At 38.7% G+C, this 23,187-nt stretch overlaps 1 protein-coding gene across 1 annotated transcript in view; it reads right to left on the reverse strand.

Moving 5' to 3' along the window:
* Nucleotides 1-3,218: 3,218 nt before the first annotated feature.
* LOC140237116 (uncharacterized) overlaps nt 3,219-23,187 on the reverse strand; it is a 29,094-nt gene continuing 9,125 nt past the window's right edge. The window contains exons 3-17 of the mRNA XM_072317058.1: nt 22,235-22,341; nt 19,404-19,549; nt 18,687-18,794; nt 14,843-14,965; nt 14,167-14,267; nt 13,638-13,710; nt 12,936-13,042; nt 12,014-12,221; nt 10,991-11,053; nt 10,111-10,314; nt 8,738-8,953; nt 7,107-7,303; nt 5,458-5,658; nt 4,782-4,926; nt 3,219-3,334 (exon numbers count right to left, since the gene is read on the reverse strand). Coding sequence (XP_072173159.1) covers nt 3,219-3,334; nt 4,782-4,926; nt 5,458-5,658; nt 7,107-7,303; nt 8,738-8,953; nt 10,111-10,314; nt 10,991-11,053; nt 12,014-12,221; nt 12,936-13,042; nt 13,638-13,710; nt 14,167-14,267; nt 14,843-14,965; nt 18,687-18,794; nt 19,404-19,549; nt 22,235-22,341 — 2,115 coding nt within the window. The remainder of the gene's footprint in view (nt 3,335-4,781; nt 4,927-5,457; nt 5,659-7,106; nt 7,304-8,737; nt 8,954-10,110; nt 10,315-10,990; nt 11,054-12,013; nt 12,222-12,935; nt 13,043-13,637; nt 13,711-14,166; nt 14,268-14,842; nt 14,966-18,686; nt 18,795-19,403; nt 19,550-22,234; nt 22,342-23,187) is intronic.

The following is a 23,187-nucleotide window of genomic DNA, read 5'->3' on the forward strand; positions in this document are numbered from 1 at the left end:
GGGGAAAATCTCAACTTGAAACTTGTACACAGAATTTCTGTTGTGACCTTTGACCTTGACCTTTGACCTATATTGTACATTTTGCTACAAAATGCTACTCCTTCGCCATTTCTAACCCGATTTCGATTCCGTTTCCTTTATGTGATAGCACTAGGTGAGGGCTTCAAAACTGCTTCACAGAATTTTGACCTTTGACTTCTTTGACCTTTGACCTTGATTTTTGTCCCATATTGTACATTGGCTACAAAATGCTACTTCTTCGCCATTTCTAACCCGATTTCGATTCCGTTTGTTTTATGTGATGGCACTAGGTGAGGGCTTCAACAGAGTTTTGACCTTTGACTTCTTTGACCTTTGACCTTGATTTTTTACCTATATTGTACATTTTGCTACAAAATGGCTACTCCTTCGCCATTTCTAACCCGATTTCGATTCCGCTTGCTTTTTGTGATGGCACTAGGTGAGGGCTTCAAAACTGCTACACAGAATTTTGACCTTTGACTTCTTTGACCTTTGATTTTTGACCCATATTGTACATTGGCTACAAAATGCTACTCCTCCATTTCTAACCCAATTTCGATTCCGTTTGCTTTATGTGATGGCACTAGGTGAGGGCTTCAAAATTTCTACACAGAATTTTGACCTTTGACTTCTTTGACCTTTGACCTTGATTTTTGACTTGTATTGTACATTTTGCTACAAAATGCTACTCCTTCGCCATCTCTAAGCCGATTTCGATTCCGTTTGCTTTATGTGATGGCACTAGGTGAGGGCTTCAAAACTTCTACACAGAATTTTGACCTTTGACTTCTTTGACCTTTGACCTTGATTTTTGACCTACATTTTATTGTACATTGGCTACAAAATGCTACTCCTTCGCCATTTCTAACCCGATTTCGATTCCGTTTGTTTTATGTGATGGCAATAGGTGAGGGCTTCAACAGAATGTTGATCTTTGACTTCTTTGACCTTTGACCTTGATTTGTTACCTATATTGTACATTTTGCTACAAATTGCTACTTCCGGCGGGGACATGTTACGCACCACGTAATTTCTGCTTTTCCTTGTTTCATTTGGGTCCATGCTGCAGCTCCCTTGAGATGCTACAGAGTAAATCAAACCACACACACACACACAAATGAAAAAAAAAAAAACACCAACAACTATACGCATGCTAGAGTGTTTGTTCAAATGGAGCCGGTGAAGATTTAAAACGCTCAAATTTAACTCATTTAATTCATTTTAACTCGTTAACTGCATGCTTCATTTCGTAGCTGGCACTTATGACACACAAACACACTCACACACTCACATACACACAGACACACAACCGCACACAAAAATAGTGGGGTTAGATGACTCGCTTGAAATGATCACTAGAGGAGAGAGATTAACACTTTCAAGTGTGATGGACCATCTTGTATTTAATTGTAAGTCTCATATTTACACGTCCATAAATATAAGCTTTTCTGGAGTACTGTTCTTCGTTCTGTTAGGCCTGAATTGTTTTGTGTACGACTAACGTTTGTGCAAATAATACATGTAAACAAAAATCAATAAAAGGCAAAAAGTGTACGAAAAGATAGTGACAGCATTTACATATACACGTATAAATGGTATAAATCTCGATTTTCATACTCTATACATTGTACACAGAATATTTTTTCTGATATTTAAGTGAAGAAAATGAATTTTAAACGCCATATTATTCTGCTCTTCCTCAACACACCTTATTACCAGAAGGTTCAGTTCATCCGATCTCTTCCTATATTTGCTTTACCCACATCCCAGGGCCCCATTTCCTAAAAGATGTTAGGATAGTAACTCTTTCTGGAATGGTAATTTTCCCATCACAACATCCAATCAAGAACCTGAATTCTCGTTACCATGACAACTGCCACTACAAGAAGAGTTGCCACAATATCAACTTTTTTTTTATGAAATGGAACTCAGATTCGCACTTCTCAATTGCCATAAATGATTATCAAGTTGGAAATATATTAGAATTCATTTCAGAGACTCCAAAGGAATCGTGAGCAGTCATATTTTGTCGAGTTAAAGTTGTTATAAATAATTATGTCTTCATACTCTATTATTTCCGATTTCTCAGGTTTTTGTTTTTGCTGCTAAACAGTCATGACAGCAATACGACTAGGCATTCGACCTTGCCGAGTGTCCCTAAAATAATTACAAAGGACATGTGACACATAACATTTATAATGCAATCTACAGTCTCGTTCTCTTTAGTATCCAAATGTACTACCGTGCATCTTTCAATAATATAGATGTACATCGTATAAAGTTTATAAGCAAAACATCACTATCAGGACCAAGTGCGAACATGTTTGTTTTGTTTTCTTTTGATTTTTCTCTTTTTTTATATTTTTGTGATTCCCTCTACTTCCATTTCAGTGTGTCAGGAACTTTGATGTTGTTTCGTATCTCGCTGAAAGTATTTATTTACTGGGTGAAATATGAACTGTGTTAGAATAAATCACTCTTTTTACTTTTTTTTTCTCGTTTGTTTAAATCGTGCGCAATGCATGGTGAGAGTCAAAACATGACGAACATTTTTTTTTCTGTGTATGTGCATACGAAATGGACTGATCATACTAACATGACATTGTCAACTACAGTAGGTTTCACTGGATATATATATATACATTTTGTAACATTTTCTTTTGATGAGTGCAAAACTAGAATAATCTTTACTCATTTTCACTGGACAAAGTCGTTTGAGATATCAGTTTGTGCATTGAAAAAAGAACCGAGACACAAAATTTCATTATCTCCAGAAGCGTTTGGTCAAAGAGGAATCTCTACTGCAGCTGTATCATACTGCCTGTTATATGCTTTTCAGCTAATATTTCAACAACATCATCATCAACAACAACACCACCACCACCACCACCAACAACAACAACAACAACAACAACATCACATGAACGCTCTTTATGTTTCCTTGTCGCAGTTGTTATTAATAATTGTTCAGAAATAATCCTATGTCCAAACACCAATAACCGATTTGACACGTGAAGTCGTGTCAAGTAAGGTTAGGCGTCATATTATTATATTCTTGTCATTCTCAACTGCTTGAATTGATCTGTCTTCTTGCTAAGGTATACTTAGAAAAAACAGAAACATACACGGACACACACACACACACACTCACTCACGTACAAAGGAAACCGGAAGTTGCGGCTATAGGGTCTAACGGTCTATGGATGGCGGCACAATATGCCGAATAGAAAAATTGTGACGAAACTCAGAACAAAAGTCATCCATCGCACGGGCCTGACATTGGGAGCGCTGCCTTCCCCGTCTCCAACGACATCTGGAAGAAAAGTGTGGAAAAGCAGAGATTAGATCTAAACCAGTCATTGCTGCCGAGAGAATGTCATGTAACATACCCATAGGGTTAAAACGTAACGAACCACAACAAAACAAATATTCCCGCCACAAACACATGCAGAGAAACCGTGTTACAATGTATAATGATCTCGCTTACAACGAGGTACCGCTTTTAACGAGGTGAATACGTCGGTCCCGATTTTCTCGTGACTGTATTTAGCTGCCCTTTTCTGTACCATTACAACGAGGTACCGGGCATAGCGCGGTAAAATCTTTTAGTGTAAGAGTGGGAGTTAAAGATTTCTGAACATTACAAATAAAGAAGTTGTTAGTCTTTTTTATGTATCTATATTTAGTACGGATGTAATGCATTTGTAACATATCTTTAGGACGTCGATCTTTGTGTAATATATCAAAAGTTAATTACACATAAACACAAACACACACACCAAGGTGTTGCACTATCCGAAGTTTATATGACACTCGACAGCGGTAGTCTGATATTCAATAAAAAAGGGGGAAGGTTGGCAGTAACTTTAGATGAAAATCAGGGATGAGGTGCAAAGTCAGGTTGTTTACATAATGACGTGATGATATGTCTATCATGCAATAGACTGTTAATGGGTTAGCAACACACACTTATCGTAATTATCATACTCACAACAAAATGTATGAATAACGACAACAGATGGCCGATGGCCTTGGGGTTAGAAGAGTTTGGAGAAAAGTGTGAAGAACAGGGCGGCAAGACCAACAAATATGGAGATGTTAGAGGCGGCCAGTCGATTTCCGGAACCTGAAAAGTATTACGATTATACACACAGTTATTGAATACACTGCACAACGTGCTCAAAATACTCTATAGTGCGTGTCACTTCCTCTTCAAAAAGCGATCTACCCAGTACATGCTATGTGAATTCAGCCAATGCAGAACAATGTAAGTCTTTTTATCTTTTAATTAAAAAAAAGAATATGAAGGCCTATAATGCTCGACTTGATACTGATTTATCGTAAGGGCATGATTGTTTCCGTTGTGGATTGGATCTTTTAATTCATTTAAACCCCTTCGTGTAATAATTGTTGTTGTTTTGTTTTTCGATCACAGAGTTTTCAAAAGCCTCTTGATCGCTAACTGTAAAACTGACCCTGAAATCTGTTTCTTTCTAAAACTGAAAAATGTTTTGAGGGAGGTGTGTGCAATGGAAAGAGTAGGTTATGAAAAATGCTTGCGCATTACATCATCACGGATCATACTACCTTCAATTAGGACAAAGAGAACATGTTATTCAGGTAAATTGCACAATGGGGTAGGCACACTGTTACAACATGAATGTGAAACCTGGTTAAATACCTGAGGTACAAGGTAGAAGAGGGACAGTAATAGATAACAACATAAATGACAGGGCTAGACCCTATGAGGGCGCACTTACTGCATTCCATGACACACATCTTGGAGCTGATGAAGGGTGTGAGGGTGTGTTGGGAAAGCTGTCCGTTCGTCACCGCGCCCCCGTCACCTCTCGGCAGAAGGAGGAAGGCGCATCCATTGTCCTCGTTATCGGTGAAGACAAAGTCCTGGTGTACAGAGGGAGGAGAAGGAAGAGGGCGGAGGAGGAGGAGGAGCAGGAGGAGGAGGAGGAGGAAGAGGAGGAGGAAGAAGAAGATGAGGCAGAAGAGGAGAAGAAGCAAGAAGAGAAACAGGAGGAGGAAGAAGGAAAAGAGAATGGGGTGGGTATGATTGGGGAAGGAGGAAGATATAAAGTAACAGTTCAATCATCACCTATCAAGTCTTGCTCAGCAAGTTATGACATCGGCAACTGCAATTAAGTATAAGACCCTGAGGCGTCAATACGTTTCGAATTTACAGAGTGTGCCTTATAAAAATGCAAATTTAACAGCGAGGCAATGGGTGCATGGTAAAGACATATGATATGGGAGAGGAAAGTTTCGCCTGGCATAAACGCAACCATGGGGGAAGGGTGCTTATCGTCTGGGTCTATCATAAACTTTGTATAACAATTTTAGAGTATCTGTAGTTCGCTGGCTCTCAATCTATAAGCAGTAAAGACCAAGTACTTAGTAATCGGTTAGCTACTAGACTCTCACCCCAGTATTGCCCGTGTTCCTCGCACGGGTGAACGAGAGGCGGAGGAGACCGTTGGAGTACGACCGGCTGTTGATTGTGAGATCGTCCTGGGTAGCGTCCTCGATCACCTGGGCGGAGGACTTCCCGTTCAGCTGGTAGTCCTTCACGTGCACCATCCCGGTGCTTCCTTCCAACCAGAAGAGAATGGCATCAGCACCAATCTGGGGACGAGGTGGACATAATACATCAATAAATAAAAAGATAAGGAGATGGAAAGATATGGAAATAGGTAGGTAGGTAAGTAGGTAGGTAGGTAGATAGATAGATAGATAGATAGATAGATAGATAGATAGGTATATAAATGGGTAGATAGGCAGATAGATAAATAGGTAGGTATAGGTAGGTAGATAGATAGATAGATAGATAGATAGATAGATAGATAGATAGATAGATAGATAGATAGATAGATAGATAGACAGGTACAATAATACAGATAGATAGGTATATAGATAGCTGGATAAATTGATTGATAGATAGATAGGTATAGAGATAGATAGGTAGATAGATAGATAGGTATACAGATAGGTAGATAGATACATACATACATAAATACATGCATACATACATCACAGACAGGCAGATGGTCAGATAGATAGACAGATGGAATGAAAGAGAGTTTAGATGAATATAAAATAAAAAATATATAGACAAGTATATAGATAGAAAGGAAGGCAACGAGTGTGTAGTAGACGGAGAGGGAGAGACAGAAAATATGTGGAGAAACAAACACGTAGATATGCAAGAGACAGATGTACAGATATTAAAGTAATGGGAAAGCAACAGAGGGGATGGAGAGAAAGAGTATGACAGATTATCTCAAAACAGTTGATGAGTACTGCCCCCCCCCCCCCAAGGAAAAACGCAGTATCTAACATTTTTGTCGATTTTCACTTTTTTGCATAAATATAGTCAGTGGGCAATCCTTGTTCATATGACATATTCAGATTTTTGAAAAAATGTTTGGAAAGCTACTTTTCCGTATGAACTGCCAAACGCACTTTCCCCAAGGAAAAACGCAGTATCTACATGATGAATATTTCCCCAAGGAAAAACGCAGTATCTACAAAGCTAGTCTTAATTACCAGACAATATTATTTATATATGTGAATACTTTGCCGGTTGTTCTGTAATTTGAACGTAAATTACTTTCTTTAGATTTACTTGCTCAATAATAAAACATAATGTTCAAAATATCTAAACGAAACAATAATGATTAGTAAATATCTTGATGAGATCGTGATCCTTATATAAAACACAGTGTGTGATTAAGACTAACCGAGTGCACATTAAAACAATACAGCACAACACTGACAGCTTGCAGCTAGCTGCACTCTGCATGCACTGAGCATGCAGTCAGCACACTGGGCCCGGCTAGTCAGCATACAGGGGTATGCGATCGGTTCAATTCAATTCAAATTCAATTCAAAATGATTTTATTTCCATGTAAAGTAATACAAAGTAAAGTAAAGGTTCCGTTAATCTGACTCCTACAAATTTCGTATTGAAATGTGAGAAACAAATCAGATGATTAAAACAGCTCGATTACTAATCAAAATGATTTCATGAGAACCACCGCAACGGTTGTCGACTTTAGTGGGACGCGACTAACCATAACACCAGTCTCGGAGAGGCCCACTCCGGTCCAGCGGTCAGCTGCAATGCGGACTGTCATGTCGACTGTGAATGTGTCTTCTTCCTCGTTGTAGCGGATCTCCATGCGGTACTGGCAGGCCGTGCCCACGCAGCCGTCTGGGAGGGTGACCTCGTTGTAGCATGGCCCGTCTTGCGTTACAGCATTAGGATCAACTATCGTTTGAAATGTTGGAAGAAAAAAATATAATAATTGATAAGTAAACTAACAAATGACTAAGTAAATAAGTAAGTAAATAGATGAATAAATGAATGAATAGATAAATGAATAATTGAATGAATGAATAATAAATAAATATATAAACAAATTGATTAATAAATAAAGCAAATCTACGATTCAAAGACATTACATTTTTCCTATGGTTATTTCAAGGTATTTTTTTTTGTCTCAGTTAAGGCTTTTTAGAATTTCCCAACGCTATTGATTTCATGGCACTTTTTATGGTGCGCCATTGGTATAACTTCCTTATAATTATCAGCACTGAGTAGGCTCTAGTTATCTCGATTTTTTAGTGTGATATTAAAAAGTATTCGTTATTCAGACGCTAAAGAATTCAGAGCCCGACTCTGAAATAATGAAACAAAATCAAATAACAACCTACTGCGTGTGCAAGTCACTGTGGTACATTATGACTTACTTTTCCTATATCCAAGTATTGTTGAATAATAATTTAGAACAAACTGTATTCCATGGCATTCAATAATGACTCCATTCAATATCCTTGCGTTTTTCACTGATCCCAACGTGCTTATTCCGATACCATTGCATTAATTGGAGCATTCATTCCAGACAACAGGTGAACTTGCTTATATGTGCGTTTTATAGATTTCACGTCACCTTTCACTCGGGAATAATTTCTTGTTTCGACACTCACGCTGTAAACCAGATTTCATTCTCGGACATTTAAAGAATGTGTTTCTTATTTCAATCATTGATATTATTCTAGCTGTGTAGCAGAATTCACTCATTAACAACAACCAAATTAATGTTCACGTTATCACAACACTATCACGCTTAGGGTTTACAGTAGTTATTGATTTTTTACCCGTTTAGGACGGTTTGATTTTGCTACAACACGCATTTCCCATAGACACCTGCCCGAGTATACTCGGGACTCGTCCTCAACGGGTTAAGACAATTGTATCCATTCAATGAAATAGACCGTGTTTATTTCTAGAAAGCCGAGAGGTGCTGATGCTGTCTATGCTGTAGAGGAATTTCTAACTAGGCCATCAAGGTCGTAGATGTCCCATCTGTCCATGTGTGATTTGTTCTATTTTATGTTTGCATTTGCAAGAAGATCGACGCAAATTTTCATTTTGGCAAGTCGATAAGAAACAAACAGATGGTACGATTGTCGCATATAATTTAAATTGTCTTTTGACGATGTCGCATATTATGTAAGGTGTTTTTAGACGATATCGCATGTTAAGATATATTCTCTTTTCCATTTAATTCAGAGAAGAAGTAGGAGTACGTATACTGAAAGGCTACACGAGAAGGTTTAGAGAATGATTTTCAAGCTAAACCGAAAAAAAAAAAAAAAAAAAACAATATACTATGATGACTCCACGGAGGAATTTTCTCACCGTAGAAGTCCAGATTTGGAATGGTTCCTCGCTGTTCTGGATCCGTCCCATGGTACTTGAGCTCGTCTCGCTGGTAGAACATGTAGTCGGTTGCCTGGCAACGCTCCAGACCGCTGGGAGGCACGTGGATGTAGCGACCAAACTCCTGTCCCCGAGCCCAGATGGCAAAGACGGGGCCGTCGTTAGGGATGGCGTGGTCCGTCATCTCATTGTCAGCTGTTTTTTTTTTTTTTTTAAGTCGACAATATGAAATTAAAGGGATTGTAATCAATCAAGATAAAAAGACGACAACCAACATTCAGAGTTACTACAAAGATGACAAACATAACTCGCTACAACAGCAATTAACGTGAATAAACTCTCAGCAGGGAGGAAGATGTTATTATACCACCAATTACTCACTACACATTTCATCTGTTATAGTTTAAGAGAATGTTTTTTTTTTTTTTTGTCAATACATTTCTACCTTTGATAGTCTAAGTGCCATTTATGTCTATACTTAGGTTCAGAGGTGTGGACTCAGATCATGCAAGCATCAAACATCATCCCTGCTGAAGTAACATAAACCACTCTTGGTCTATCATCTGGACAGAGTGATCTTTAAACGCCGATTCTGAGGGTTTTTTTATCTCAAATGTCAGATTCGAAAGAAACATCATACTGGCAACATGATTTTGGAAGAAATAGGGCCCAATATTTAGTTGTTGTTGCTCTGGTTGCTGTTGCTATTTTCTAAAATATTTTTAATCATACAATGAGGTGAAGCCTCGTTGAAGAGAGCGCCTCATCCTCCACCTCATGAACAACCTTGTACTATCGCACCTATGACCACAAACTAATTCTACACTGAAATAGTCGCAGCTGATTGGCTATTAAAATGTGTTACTATGGAAACTACAACTATTGCACGTTGCAAATTGTGTACTGAGTGGCCCGAATTCACGAAGGTGGTACAAATGAAACCATGGTTGCATGGACAAAAACCATGGAGCGCCAAGTGTCGCATGGAATATTTCGTTACAAAATCAGTAATTTCGTCGATGAAAAGTTTATTTTGTAACGAAATGACAACATTTTGTAACTAAATGAACATTTCGTCCACGAAATGATAATTTCGTTAACGAAACGGTCATTTTGTCGACGAAATGACCAATTTCGTAACGAAATATTCCATGCGACACTTGGCGCTCCATGGTTTTTGTCCATGGTTTGAATTATGGTTTCATTTGTACCACCTTCGAGAATTCGGGCCAAAATGTCCAAAAGAAATCTCTTAACCCTCTGCGTGAAACATTTATTTCCTGTTCATCGGTTTGAGTGTTGAATTTGTGCATATTTGACTCATTGGCACAGATTGTGGTTAAAGTCCACACCTGCCAACTTCTTCCTGAAGATGATCTTGGTCACCCCGTCGCCCTGCCAGCCCATGGCGGCCGTGAGGCTGTCCATGCCGCCGTAGAACGTGTCCAGCCGGGGCGTGGAGCGGTCCCTCGTGTAGTAGTCGTGTATCCTGCTGTAACCGCCGATGGCCATACCGATGGTAATGTCGGTGCAGTCCATGGGATGTAGAGGGCGCCCTATAAATGATGATGGTGGTGATGATGATTATGACAACAAGAAAAATAATACTAATAATGAAGTAATGATAGAGATAACTACAACAATTATGACACTGATAATGATGATGATAATAATATAAGTAATAATCATAATAATGCTAATAATAATGCTAATAATAATAATGATAATAACAATGATAACGATAACCATCATCATCATCATCATCATCAAGGTATTTGATCTCGATACATGATGCCTATTCCTGGTAGGAGAATGTATATTCTGTCTTGTTTCTCAAAGTGTCCAATACTATTTCTGCTACTACATGTACTTCTGTTCAATGATGAAATTTACATTAGATTGAAAGCAGAATCGGTAATTTACAGATCAAAAGCTGAATGACACTGTGACAGGCGCAATAGAAAATTGGGAATAGTCTACGATCTTTGATTAAGCCTTTATACAAGACAGGAATCTGTTGTTCCGAAAGGTAGCTCCCGACAGTTTCCGGGGTAAAGAGTCAGTGGTGGATGAGATCCCAATGAGGACGGATAAATGTAAGTAGACTGAACATTTAAAACACTCAACTTAATACCTATTGCCACATCATATTCTTCAGAAGATCTTAATTAATTTGTCCATTTGTGCAAGAATACCTGCATCGTTGATATAAGTCGAGTCCATGAAACTTACCTCCCTCTGGTTCTCCTTCCGGTTCACCTTCAGGTTCCCCTTCCGGTTCACCCTCTGGTTCAGCTGGAATGCAAAGTACAACAACAGCAACAACAAAAATTAAATTTTGACTTAACAGAAATATCATCGACTTACGGACAAAATCGCGGAATAAGTTTTACCCACATTGTTTTTTCTTTACGGAGAGAAAAGTTATACACTGTATCAAGGACGGTCAGCTGACAGAAGCCTATCGGCCTAAAGATCACTACCATGACAGCAAACATAATTACTAAACATGGGAATAATAAAACAGAGGACAAAACGTAAACTATTTCCCTCGACGAAATCGTGATATTTCCGTAGACCCCGTACCAGACCGACAGACTCCCATATGGGGAATGCGTTAACGTCAATTTTTGTACCAAAACGACAATTTGAGAGAACTGCTAAGATAAAGGACAACTCAATTCCAGAACCCTACTGAAATTTTACGATTTCATCAACTTTGGTATGATTATGATAACGCTGGTCAGTCGTAATATTTCCATTAAAGGGGAAGGCTAGTAACTGATCAGTGGGAATCAGTGGAAATGCTTGGAGATGATTGTTCCAATCCTTATGGGATTCATTCAGGAGTTCATTGTATATCTATTGTTATGTGAAAATGATTTGCTTCAGAATGGTCTCATATTCAAGTAATGTGCAGTTTAATGCTTCCAGGTTAGCGTCCCTGGTCAGTGACGGAGCATTAATCTGCACATTACTTGAATATGAGACCGTTCTGAAGCAAATCATTTTCACACAACAATAGATATACAATGAACTCTTGAATGAATCCCATGAGGATTGGAACAATCATCTCCCAGCATTTCCACTGATTCCCACTGATCAGTTACTAGCCTTCCCCTTTAAATTTGACATTTGATTTGCGTCGACTTTTGAAGGAACGCAGATGCCGAACAAGACTCTCGGAATCAAGCTCTTCTTTCAGTTCAACTACAATTTGAAATATTGTCTAAGTTGCGCAATGTTCGAGCTTACGAGAAGTTTCCGGCGAACCTTCGGCGTTCGTCTCCGGTTCGGCACCTCCCTCGGGTTGTCCTTCGGGCTCCCCTTCGGGTTCCCCCTCGGGCTGTGGCCCTTGTCCCGGAATGCATTGCCACGCTTGATCATCGTCCTCATGATCATCGTCATCATCATCCCGGGTATTGCGGACGACACGAGCAGCGGTCGATCTGCGACGTCGTACCTGTTGGGGGAAGGGGAATGGAGCTTATTTCTACATATTTCATAAGTTACGTGGTCTTCTGAAATTATGAAAATGGAGTTTTAACAAGTCGCCTGCTCGCCTCCCATTAACTATCCTAAATGGAGTCATCCCGCAAGCCCGACACCCACGTGTCATAAGTCGACATTGGAAAAAAAAAGTCCATGAGTTATACAGCCAATGAGCTCGACACTACGCAAAAAGGGCTCACCAGCTCGAAACTAGGCAAATAAGGCCCATGAGTCCGACACTAGGTGAACAAGAATCACGAGAAAGACACTGCGCACTTTAAGCCCTGTGATGTAATGTCGGTCTCGTGGGCCTTTTTTTTTTTTACAATAGTGTTGGACTCTTGGACCTTGCTTGCCTAGTGTCGGACTCATGGGCCATATTTGCCTAGCGTTGAGATGGTCGACCTTATGGCTCGTGGGCCTATTTCATTTGATGTCGAGCTCGTGGTCCTTGTTCATTTAGTGAATTTAATAAGATGCCCTGGCTATGCTGACCTTCTCGTTCAGAATATTTGATAAGTAATTGGATGTTTGTTTGTTTGTTTTTATTTATTTGTTTTTTTATTTATTTGTTTGTTTATCTATTTGTTTGTTTGATGAGGGGCTGTTGATGATAAGATTTACTTGAGGGCCGAGGGACTTTGAAAGTACGTTATCACATACATCTTGTCGGATCCAGCCTTACCACTGAAGGGGCTGTCGTGGCTGTCGCCTCCGCTTCCGCCTCTGGCTCGCTGATAGCGCCACCATCGGCGTAAATTACAGGCCAATTTTGGCAAGTGCTGTTGATATCTGGGGAAAAAAAAAGAAGACAATTTGAAAGACGTGAAGTCAGGTAAAAATAAGGTGGAGTTATTCAACTAATTTATCCGTAAATAAGTAGATAAATGATAAGGTGTGACAAAGATCCAATGACATTAATTTGTATCTAAGTAAACTTTGCAAACGTTCTAAAACTGTGGAGGGGGAAAGAATGATCATCTTTACCTTTGCTCAGAGGTCCTTCACGGGAGAATAAGGTTTCTACCGCACAAACACAAATGGCATGTTTTCTTGAATCTACGCCGAAACAAAATAAACAGTCCACCCTCCCCCCAAATTCAAAAGAATTTTCAAAGCTTGTACGTCCAGCCAGTAAATAAGGTGTAATTTGTAGAGAGATTCATCGAAATAAACCACCACATCTAAGACTCATATCCAGTCTGGCATTGCCCATTTTTAATGAATTTTCCCTTATCTACACGAGTATTATATTTGGTACGACAAGGTAAAGGACTTCTTGGTCCATCCAGGGAGGTGAGAAAAGACCTCCCTGGTCCATCTCGTTTACAACTGAGACCAGTACACTGTAAAATATAATGGTATTATACATTGGTTCATTTCTCACCTAGAGGGCGCCATCCGAATCCAACCCACGTGGTCCCCTGGACTTCCAGAGCTATTTCGATCTCCTCTTCTTCCTGCATTAGTGAAAGAAAGTTAGGAAAAAAGGAGGAAAGAGATGAATAAAAAAGAAAGAAAGAAAGAAAAGTAGGAAGAAAGAAAGCAACCAAAATTAAGCAGAACAAGATGGTCGATGAAGAAAAACATTTAATTGCGATTTTGCTTTTGGAGAAGATGGACAAACATGAGAAAGGAATGTGCCTTTGGTCGAATCTCATGTTATCTTTACTTTCGTTATCATCATTACTATCATTTGATTCACTTTGATCACTTCAATATTCATTACAATGTATCACTCCATGTACTATAAGGATTTGCTACTGGGGCAGTCTTGTACAATATACTCTGTTCATTTCGCATTGTTTTGTTTACCTATCATCTATTACAAAAGAGAGTGCAATATATATTTTTATCAAAAACAAACAAACAGATCTGAATCTAATTTAATTTAATCACCATCCTTATCATTGTACCTCGAGAACCATGTAGTAGAGCTTGAACCTGTCGTTGATGGTGCGATGAAAATGCTTGGAGAGGTCGTAGTTCTCCGGGTCCGAGAATCCAGTCGGGTTTTCTGTTTATCAGAACGCACAGCGTGGGAAGCAAGCGAAACCACATTTGATGGCTGATGACATCAAGATGTCGGAGGTGTTAATGAATATTCTATCATTGTTTGCTTGTTTGTTTATGCGATGTTTAAACATAAAGAAAGCACTGCAATGCTTGTATAAAAGTGTCCCCTCCGAAAGATTAGCCTATATCGGGACAAAATGTATACCAAGGACATCGAGGCCGTGAGTTTAACCACAAAGCTACAACGGAAGAGATGGGGGGGGGGGGGTGTTTTGTAGTGCTAACAACCAAATACCAACGTGATTAAGTATGTAATTATGGCGCTTATCGTTATTTTCCTCTCTAAATATACAATTCTTACCATTACTTTCGGCGTCAGTGTTGAGGTACTGGAGGGAAAGCTTAGAAAAAACACTCATTCCTTCCGTTCGAATGATTGATGATTTTTAATTTTACTTTTATTGGGCGTTTCACTGATCCGTCTGCATGCGCCGAGCTATGTGGGCGAGAAACTCTTTCTCTTTTAAGGTCAAAAGACTGCAGGGCATGAAGAAATAGCTTGGAACCACCCTTTACCTTGCATGCAGTCTTTTCCGAAGTAGCCGTCTTCACAGAAGCACTGTCTACGTGGGTACGTCTTGGTGTCCAGATCGACGCACATGCCATGGTTACCACAATCGCTCTCATCCATACATTCATCTGAAAGCAGAATAGAACAAAGGTATAGAATTATATCCCAATAATAATAAGTCATTCATTACACTCACTGTTTTCGAAAACGTACTCGCTAATTTTTATTTCATTTTAATGTATTTTATCTTATCTTATTTTATTATAATTATTATTATCATTATTATTATTAGTAGTAGTAGTATTAGTATTACTATTATTATTGTTATTATTATTATTATCATTATTATTATTATTATTATTATTATTATTATTATAATTATTATTATTATCATCATTATTATCATTATCTGCCTTTAAGTGTAAACTTTTTGATCGTTCCTCGGGGAAAAAAGAAACCATTGAAGATTGGGGGAAAATTGTTAAAATCGAATATACCAGTCAAGAGTTTCAGCGATGCCGAAGAATTATTATTCATACTTTTTGGTCTGAGTGCATGATACATAAAAGATAATCCGATAATGCAAGAAAACAAAAACAATGATAATAAACTTGAAAGGAATAGCAGGGTTTTTTTTTTTTAGTGATGTCAGCGACCGAACGAGAAACTGTATTTCAAAAAAGCAAACGAACTGAATATATCAAATGACGACATTTTATTTTCTGAGGTAATTAAAAGGATATTTGAATATTGAGAGTTAGAAATCAGGACCAAATTCGAACACTATGTGAACACACTGGTTCACTTGTGTCGTATTAATCATCGTGTTCAACTCTCAATTTGTTCTAGTCACTCATATCCGTAAGTGGGGTCTACGCGTAACATTCAAATGGTTCAGAACAATGCTTGGGGAAAAATCTCGACATCACAATAACGACACAAACAAGGTGAAATCGATACAGAGTAATGTGGAGAATGATGGGAGTGGTCTGCACAGGACAGACGATCCCTCGACGGTGGAGTTTCTTTTCCTACCGTAATTCATGACAAGTGTAAAGAATGCAGAAATTTAGTGAAATATAGAATTTCTGGGTGAGTTAGATGATATTCGATTTACGTTTCCGATTTAAATACATTTACAATTTCCAAAACTATTTCAACATTTATCTATTCATAGGTAAGAAAGATGCATGTTCGTATATTTCGTAGGCGCCATTATGGTTAATCACATATAATAGGGGGACGCCGCAACATAACATGCAGAGTGAACAATATTTGCATTGCTTTGTTTCGTTTTGGTCTGTTAAGGTCGGGGACATGATGGACAAAAGATGCTTATGCAAGGTCAAAACCGTTGTCACTTCACTCTATATTGAATGCATCGATTGTTGACATTGTGCCATCCACATAATGAAACCGCAGTGAACTAGTCCCGACGTACCGTGACCTAGATACACATTCATATTCAAAAACAACAAAATACAAGTGAGCGGGAGTCGTGCTATTCAACCAACCACGCATTGATTAAATTTGAGAGCGTGGTCACTCTCCGTCCTTACTCTGATTCCTATTTTACTAATCAACATCTCTATACCTATCTGACTTCTCTTCCTCTCTCTCTCTTTCCTTTTTTTCCCCAACTGGCTCAAGTAAATGCTGAGCTATTTTAAACGTAAACAAGGGCATACACATGGACACAATTTGATGGAATTGTGTATAGCGTAATGTGCATGTCCATGAAATACATCGAAGTGATGACATTAGATATTTGTGAACGTCATCCGCCGCAACTTTGCACATTGTTTAATGTTCATCAAGTGATGTTTTGTGTCTGCGAGACTGCTAGTATGATCACATTCTCTCGGGATCTCATTTTCAATTCTCGCGAGATGCTCTCTTAACGCAGACTATAACGTCACCCATCACATTGTAGCTTGTCATAATATTATTATAGTCGCATCATCTGCAAACTAAAAAAAGCTCATAATCCTTATCTATGCTACCAAAATTCAAGTGAACTTCCATTTCATTCTTCTTCCACTTCGTAACAAACACTCTCATCCATATCCAATTTGCCAAACGCATGTACATTGTATCTATATCTATATCTATATCTATATCTATCAGTCTGTCTATATCTATATCTATATCTATATCTATATCTATATCTATATCTATATCTATATCTATATCTATATCTATATATCTATATGTGGGTATATACATATATCTTCTTTTTTTTTTTGGGGGGGGGGGGGTCGTCATACGCCTCCCACAAGCGCACACACGCAACTTTTGTTTATGAAGCAATGGACTCCTCGCCATGAACAGAATAACTGATGAAGCTCATCAATATTGCTTGACTCAAGGGTTTCTATGCCATGTAACATTCTTGTATGGATTCTATACAGTACAGGATAGAGGAGGAGAAAGATTAGGAGAGAGAGAGAGATGGTGGGGGAGAGAGAAGAGAAGAAAGAGAGAGGGAGGGAGAGGATGATAGGGAGAGAGATTTGATAAAAACCTTGAAACCATACTATTGATCCCTCATCAGCGTGAGGATGGCGGACTAGGAAACGGAAGAGTCGAGCGCTAATGACTTTTTGCCAATAATTCCATGCAGTTGTCATGACAACATTACATAACATACTCCGCAATTAACATCACTGACGCTGCAGGATACTCTGTACATGTAATTGTATATTTCCCCTTATCCCTGTTTGCATTGTAAAGTACGAACTTATCGTCGGAGGATACAAGTTACTTTTTTTTATATTCTTGTTATACTGCGGGTAATAGCCATTTTAAAAGCACTTGTTCCTCGTCTTAGCGTCATCACTGTCAAGATGTGATTTTATTGTCAAGTCAGACACGTCACTCTTTAGTCCCTGCTAATAATATTTTTGCTATACCGATCATAAAATGGCTTGATTTACTTCGCTCTTCCTTCTACTTCACCTGTGTTCGTTCACCTACCCATTTTCTCCCTTCACCGCCGTGTATTAAACCTCCCTGCATGCACACGACCTTTTCATCGTTGGTTTCTATATAATAATCATTCCAAATAATATTCAGTTTCTGTACATCTGATGGAAACATAAAAAGCTGTCTTTATGCCTGCTACCTCTTTATGAAGCCAGCTCACTTTCATCTTTAGAATGATAATCTTGCAAATTAATATAAAAGCCCTCTATCACTTCATTGTTGCGTCATTGTGCTAAAAATTAAAGATTACGTTATTTATTATTGATACAAACAATGAATTACCCACTTCACTATACTAGATAGATTGATCATGTACATACGAGTGTGTTTATTTGTTTGTGTTTGTGTGTTTGTAATTATTGACATACATTACATGAGAAAAAAAGCCCGAAGGATCTTGCATCCTTCGCATTGAATCGTCATTGCTGTTTTTTTTTTATTCTAATAACCAAAACATTGACGACTTTAAAGGGGGAAGGGGTTGTAGCTATGATACGTAAGTTCACAATTCCCCCAAAACACACACACACACACACACACACACACACAACAACAACAACAACAACAACAAGAACAAGAACAACAAGAAGCAAACAAACAAACGAACAAAACAAAACTGGTGATTTTTCGTTTACAAACACATGATAGAAGAGTCATATGAGGTAATAATCTTCTCATCTAATTTGCATATATTTGGTTGAGACGATTTTCACTCCGTTATGAAAATACGTGAATCTTGAAACTTCCATAGGTCGGGTATATAATAACGAAATCTCTGTCATCCTGACTGTTTGATTTTCCACTCCTTATGCTAAAAATCTAACTTGAACGTGGGCTATATAAAGACTTCGCCTACAAACTTACCCAGGTACTGGCAGAATTCACCGTCCGCCAGTTCGTCGCAGTCACACATCCCGTCCTGGTTGCACGCTCCGCGGTTCGAGCAGGTACCACCATTGCAGGTGGCTCCAGCTACAGATGAGTACATAAGCATAAAAGAGTCTCGTCAGCCAAATGCGCTCTGACAGTGGTAAATGAACCACAAGGAGCATACACAACTGACGCATTAATTTCCTCATGATATATTTAGGCCTATTTTGCTGTATGAAAGCTTGAAACTTAATTATATCATACTTTAAGATCTTAATTCCAAGGAAGAATTAATAGCATGTGGTGATAGTAGAAGTAGAAGCAGTAGTACAGGGCTGGTGGTAATAGTAGTATAGTAGTAGTAGTAGAAGTAGAAGTAGAAGTAGTAGTAGTAGTAGTAGTAGTAGTAGTAGTAGTAGTAGTACATGTAGTAGAAATAGCAGTATATAGTAATTGTTGTAGCAAACAGCAAGAACAGAAGTATAATTTATTTTGCTAGAAACATAACAAAGGATGCGTGTTGTAGTAATAATAGTAAGTTACTAGCATAGTGGTATAGTAGTAGCAGTAGTAGAAAAGTAACAGAAAGGTAAGAGTAGGAGTTAAAATTGAACCTGTAACGACTGCAACAGCAACATCACCACAAGTAACACCAAGCGTATCAGGGAATTAACCCCTCGGTAAAATTTGTGTTGTACTCAAGACGCGTACCTGTGACGTTGATATCGGCGCAGCTCCAGAATAGATACGGGATGGACGCATTGAAAGTAACCCACTCAGCCGCCTGCCGGATGAGACGCAGGGTGTAAGGCCCCTCCGCCAGCCCGCTGGGGATCATAACCTCCTGGTGTTGGGCGCTAGGGGGTTAACATTAAGAAGAATCGTCAACAAATGACGTGCATTTAAATCTCATTTGGATATGCAAAAGTCACATTGTACTTTACTTTGTTTATATATGCAAATGACATATTGCATACTTTCGTCGGAAATGAAATAAAATGAAATGAAAAAAATAAAAATAAAATGAGAGACAGAATGAAAGGAGAGGGGGGGGGGGCGACGAAGAGAATGAAAGAAAAAAAACATGTGAACTATCTGCATCGTTTTCTCAACATTCAAACAGTTTCCCTGTATTGTTTTTTTTTCTCTGTCCTGTTTCATGTCAAGAAGACTAAACGTCTTAGTGTATCAGCATGCAATCAAACCTGTCTTAGCGACCACCTGTCTATAGCGACCTGGCCACCAGCCGTATACGACCACTAGATACCATTCCATCAGAGGGAAAATCATGTAACAAGATCCTGTCTATAACGGCCACCGGTCTATAACAGTCACTTTTTCGTCTCCCTGCCTTTGGTGACCGCTGTAGAGAGGTTTGACCGTACTATGCTGCCAAACTTCAAATCATTCGTTACTCAGATATTTTCACATCAAGTGGGCGTTCTCATAAAAGGTTTAACAATAAAACAACTGGAATCAAACTCTACTATATACCTACCAATACACCATCTACTAAGTAGACGGGGCCTGGTGCAAGGTAGGCTACATTATAAATATAATAATTATGATATGTCAAAACGGTCATTAGGTTCCTATAATCCAAAGTGATTTACTCATCTTTGTGTACATTGTTGCTTTGTAGCTTATTCTTTCCAAACAACATGGCAACTGATTATATTCATTTATACATGGCAACTTATATATTATGTTCAATCTTAACTTGTAACCACATCGTGTTCTGTTAGAGCAGCTGTCTTAGTTAACGTGATCAGTGTATGCACGTAAACGATTACTGTACGAGCTGGCGAAGGAAAAATGCTGAGTATGAGAGGTGGAGGCATGATGTTGTGGGAGCAAAAAGGTCGTAAGAACTGTGCAGAAGACACGACCTGTTTCCTCAGATATGAAAAACATGTATACAGTTCAACATGAGTTTGTAACCAGCTTGTGTCAATCGCATTATATTCTTACAGTATACACGCCATTAATTCTTATAATGTGCATTTGCATAAGTGCATGCAAAAAAATGTCTATATTTTCCCCCGGTACGTCACTCTCCCGCTCTATATACTTCTTCCTAAGCAATCAGGATTGCACCTTGATGGTCCGAATGGTGAACTTATCGTTTCCCTTTCTTATTCCTATACCGTTTGTACATGAAGATATACAATCTTCACTGGCACAGTGTACCTTCTTGTATTTTTAGGATTGTCTCGCAGCATTGTAAGGCTGCGTTCGGATATTCAGAATCCAACTGAATAAATCCAACTGTGATAAATAGGTGAGTAGTTCAAACTCTGATGAGAGATTAACGGGTCATTGCGTCCTTCGCGTACTACTTGTTGCTATTATGGTGTATGGCCGTGACCACTACACGAACTATAACCGCGTCCCTAAAAACAAAAATAAATAAATAAAATAAAAATACGTTTTTCCCATAATATGACATCGCAGAATCTAGCCTTCTATAATAACCACAACAATGAAATAATATTATGCTAGATTGTCACATGGCGGTATTGATGCTTTGGGCGCCTTTGTGCAGGGAACTGTCAGGCCAGCTAAATCTGAATGACACCGCTCGAAAAGCAAACAAACAAAAAGAAAGGGGCAGAGTTCGGAAGCTCGAGTATACAATAATGTGATTTATGACACAGGATCATCTTTGTTCTTGTCAAAGAGCGTGAAATTTGACCAAATTTGAAAAGTTCACGACAGTAACGTATCGCAAGTCATAGTTCCTGTGTAGGCAATATTTCGAAGTATTTTATTGTGTCGTGCGAGCACAAGGAGAGAGAGAGAGAGAGAGAGAGAGAGAAGGGGGGGAGGGGAGAAAGACAGTCACACAGACAACAAGAAATAAAGCTAAATAGATATGAATTAAGGTAACAGAGAGAGAGAGAGAGAGAGACTCCGTGTGTGTATGTCCCTATAAGAGCACAGTGTCCCACAGTGTGTTCACAGTATTTTCACATAGTAGACTATGTGAAAATTTCACACTGCAGTGTAGTTTTCACGGAGTGTTCACATAGTAATACTTTGTTTCACACTGTGAATTGATGACTCACATTGTGTTCACACTGATAAAACGTTCGACTTTAACAGTGTGAAGAGATTTCACACTGTGTTTCTCACACTGTGGGACACTGTGTTCTTTCCAGCAGGAGTATGTGATATGATTTCATGAAAGGCGGTATTTACGTTGTAATCCACATGGCTATAACGTCAACTTAGAGGTAAGCATGTTAAGCTGGGATGACTTCCCATCCTTCTCAGCTTTTCCTTGTCAATCTAATTTCAGTTTATCTACACAATTTTTTGCCTTTTCACTCAAATTCATGTCAACAAATGGCAAGAATATGTTTAGTTATTCTGATACAAATAGGAAAGCTGAGGAAGACAAATGATAGGTTGAAAGGAGGTGGAGGAGTATATTATAAAAGGTCTATTAAAGAACAAAGTATCCTCTCATCAAATAAGCTGCAAACGTCGACTGCTTAATGCACCCCTCCCACTCTTTTTATGACTGCTTCTGTACTCACGTGGTGTCGTTTTCGTTGACGTATTCGTTCGGCATATTCTCCGGAACAAGCGTGTTGACAACTTGTCCGTTGTCGTTCCGGTCAAGAATCTCGATACGGTATCCTCCCTACCAATAGAAAACAATAATGGTATTTGTTATGGTAATCATTAAGCCATATCATGGTTTAAAATCCCAAGGGCGGTGAGTTGTCTCTTATGTCTGCTTTCACATCCAAAGGACCCGGGTTCGAATCCCGAGTCTCACTATAAAGCAATGTTGTGTTTAATCATACCTTCCTCTCTAGTAAGAGGCAAAACACTCTGTCCCGCGGATATAGGGCATCGAATGGAGGTTTCGTGTGTGAGACAGTCACAACTCACGCACGCAAAATATCCCGCTTCATTCATTCATCATCGCAAAGAGCGTGGTGTTTAACCCATGAAGTAGTCCCGCCTTACACCCAACTGGACCCCATCAGGCCATGGAAGACCAGCTATAGCAGCTGAATATGGGCTATCCTATTACCATCTTCTCAAATGGAAAATTACACAACAAATGACACAAACAAACAAATAAAAAAAAAAAACAAGCCTCGTCTTTCTTGTGGGATATGTTTTATGATTATAATGAAGTTACTTTGAGAATACTGACGCTAATTTCGACTGTGTTCTGACAATTCGCCCAGGAAATACTGTACTTATACATACATCACAAAGAATAACATTATTGTTATACACTGCTCAAAATCCCAACGAACTGCAGCTAATGATCAAATCAATATGTTATGTATTCTGAAACACTCTGAAATTTGCTAAATGCTCGGCTTATACAATAATTGTATAATTGCCGTGCTTTCATGTTTACTTAGACAGTTATCCTAGGTTTGTTCGAGATATTCAAGGGATGTTTACTCAAATTTGAGCTATAACTAATGTCACTGCTTGGAGCTTATTTAAATAAGGAATTAAACTC

The sequence above is a fragment of the Diadema setosum genome, chromosome 13, assembly GCF_964275005.1.
Source record: "Diadema setosum chromosome 13, eeDiaSeto1, whole genome shotgun sequence".
NCBI classification, from domain to species: domain Eukaryota; kingdom Metazoa; phylum Echinodermata; class Echinoidea; order Diadematoida; family Diadematidae; genus Diadema; species Diadema setosum.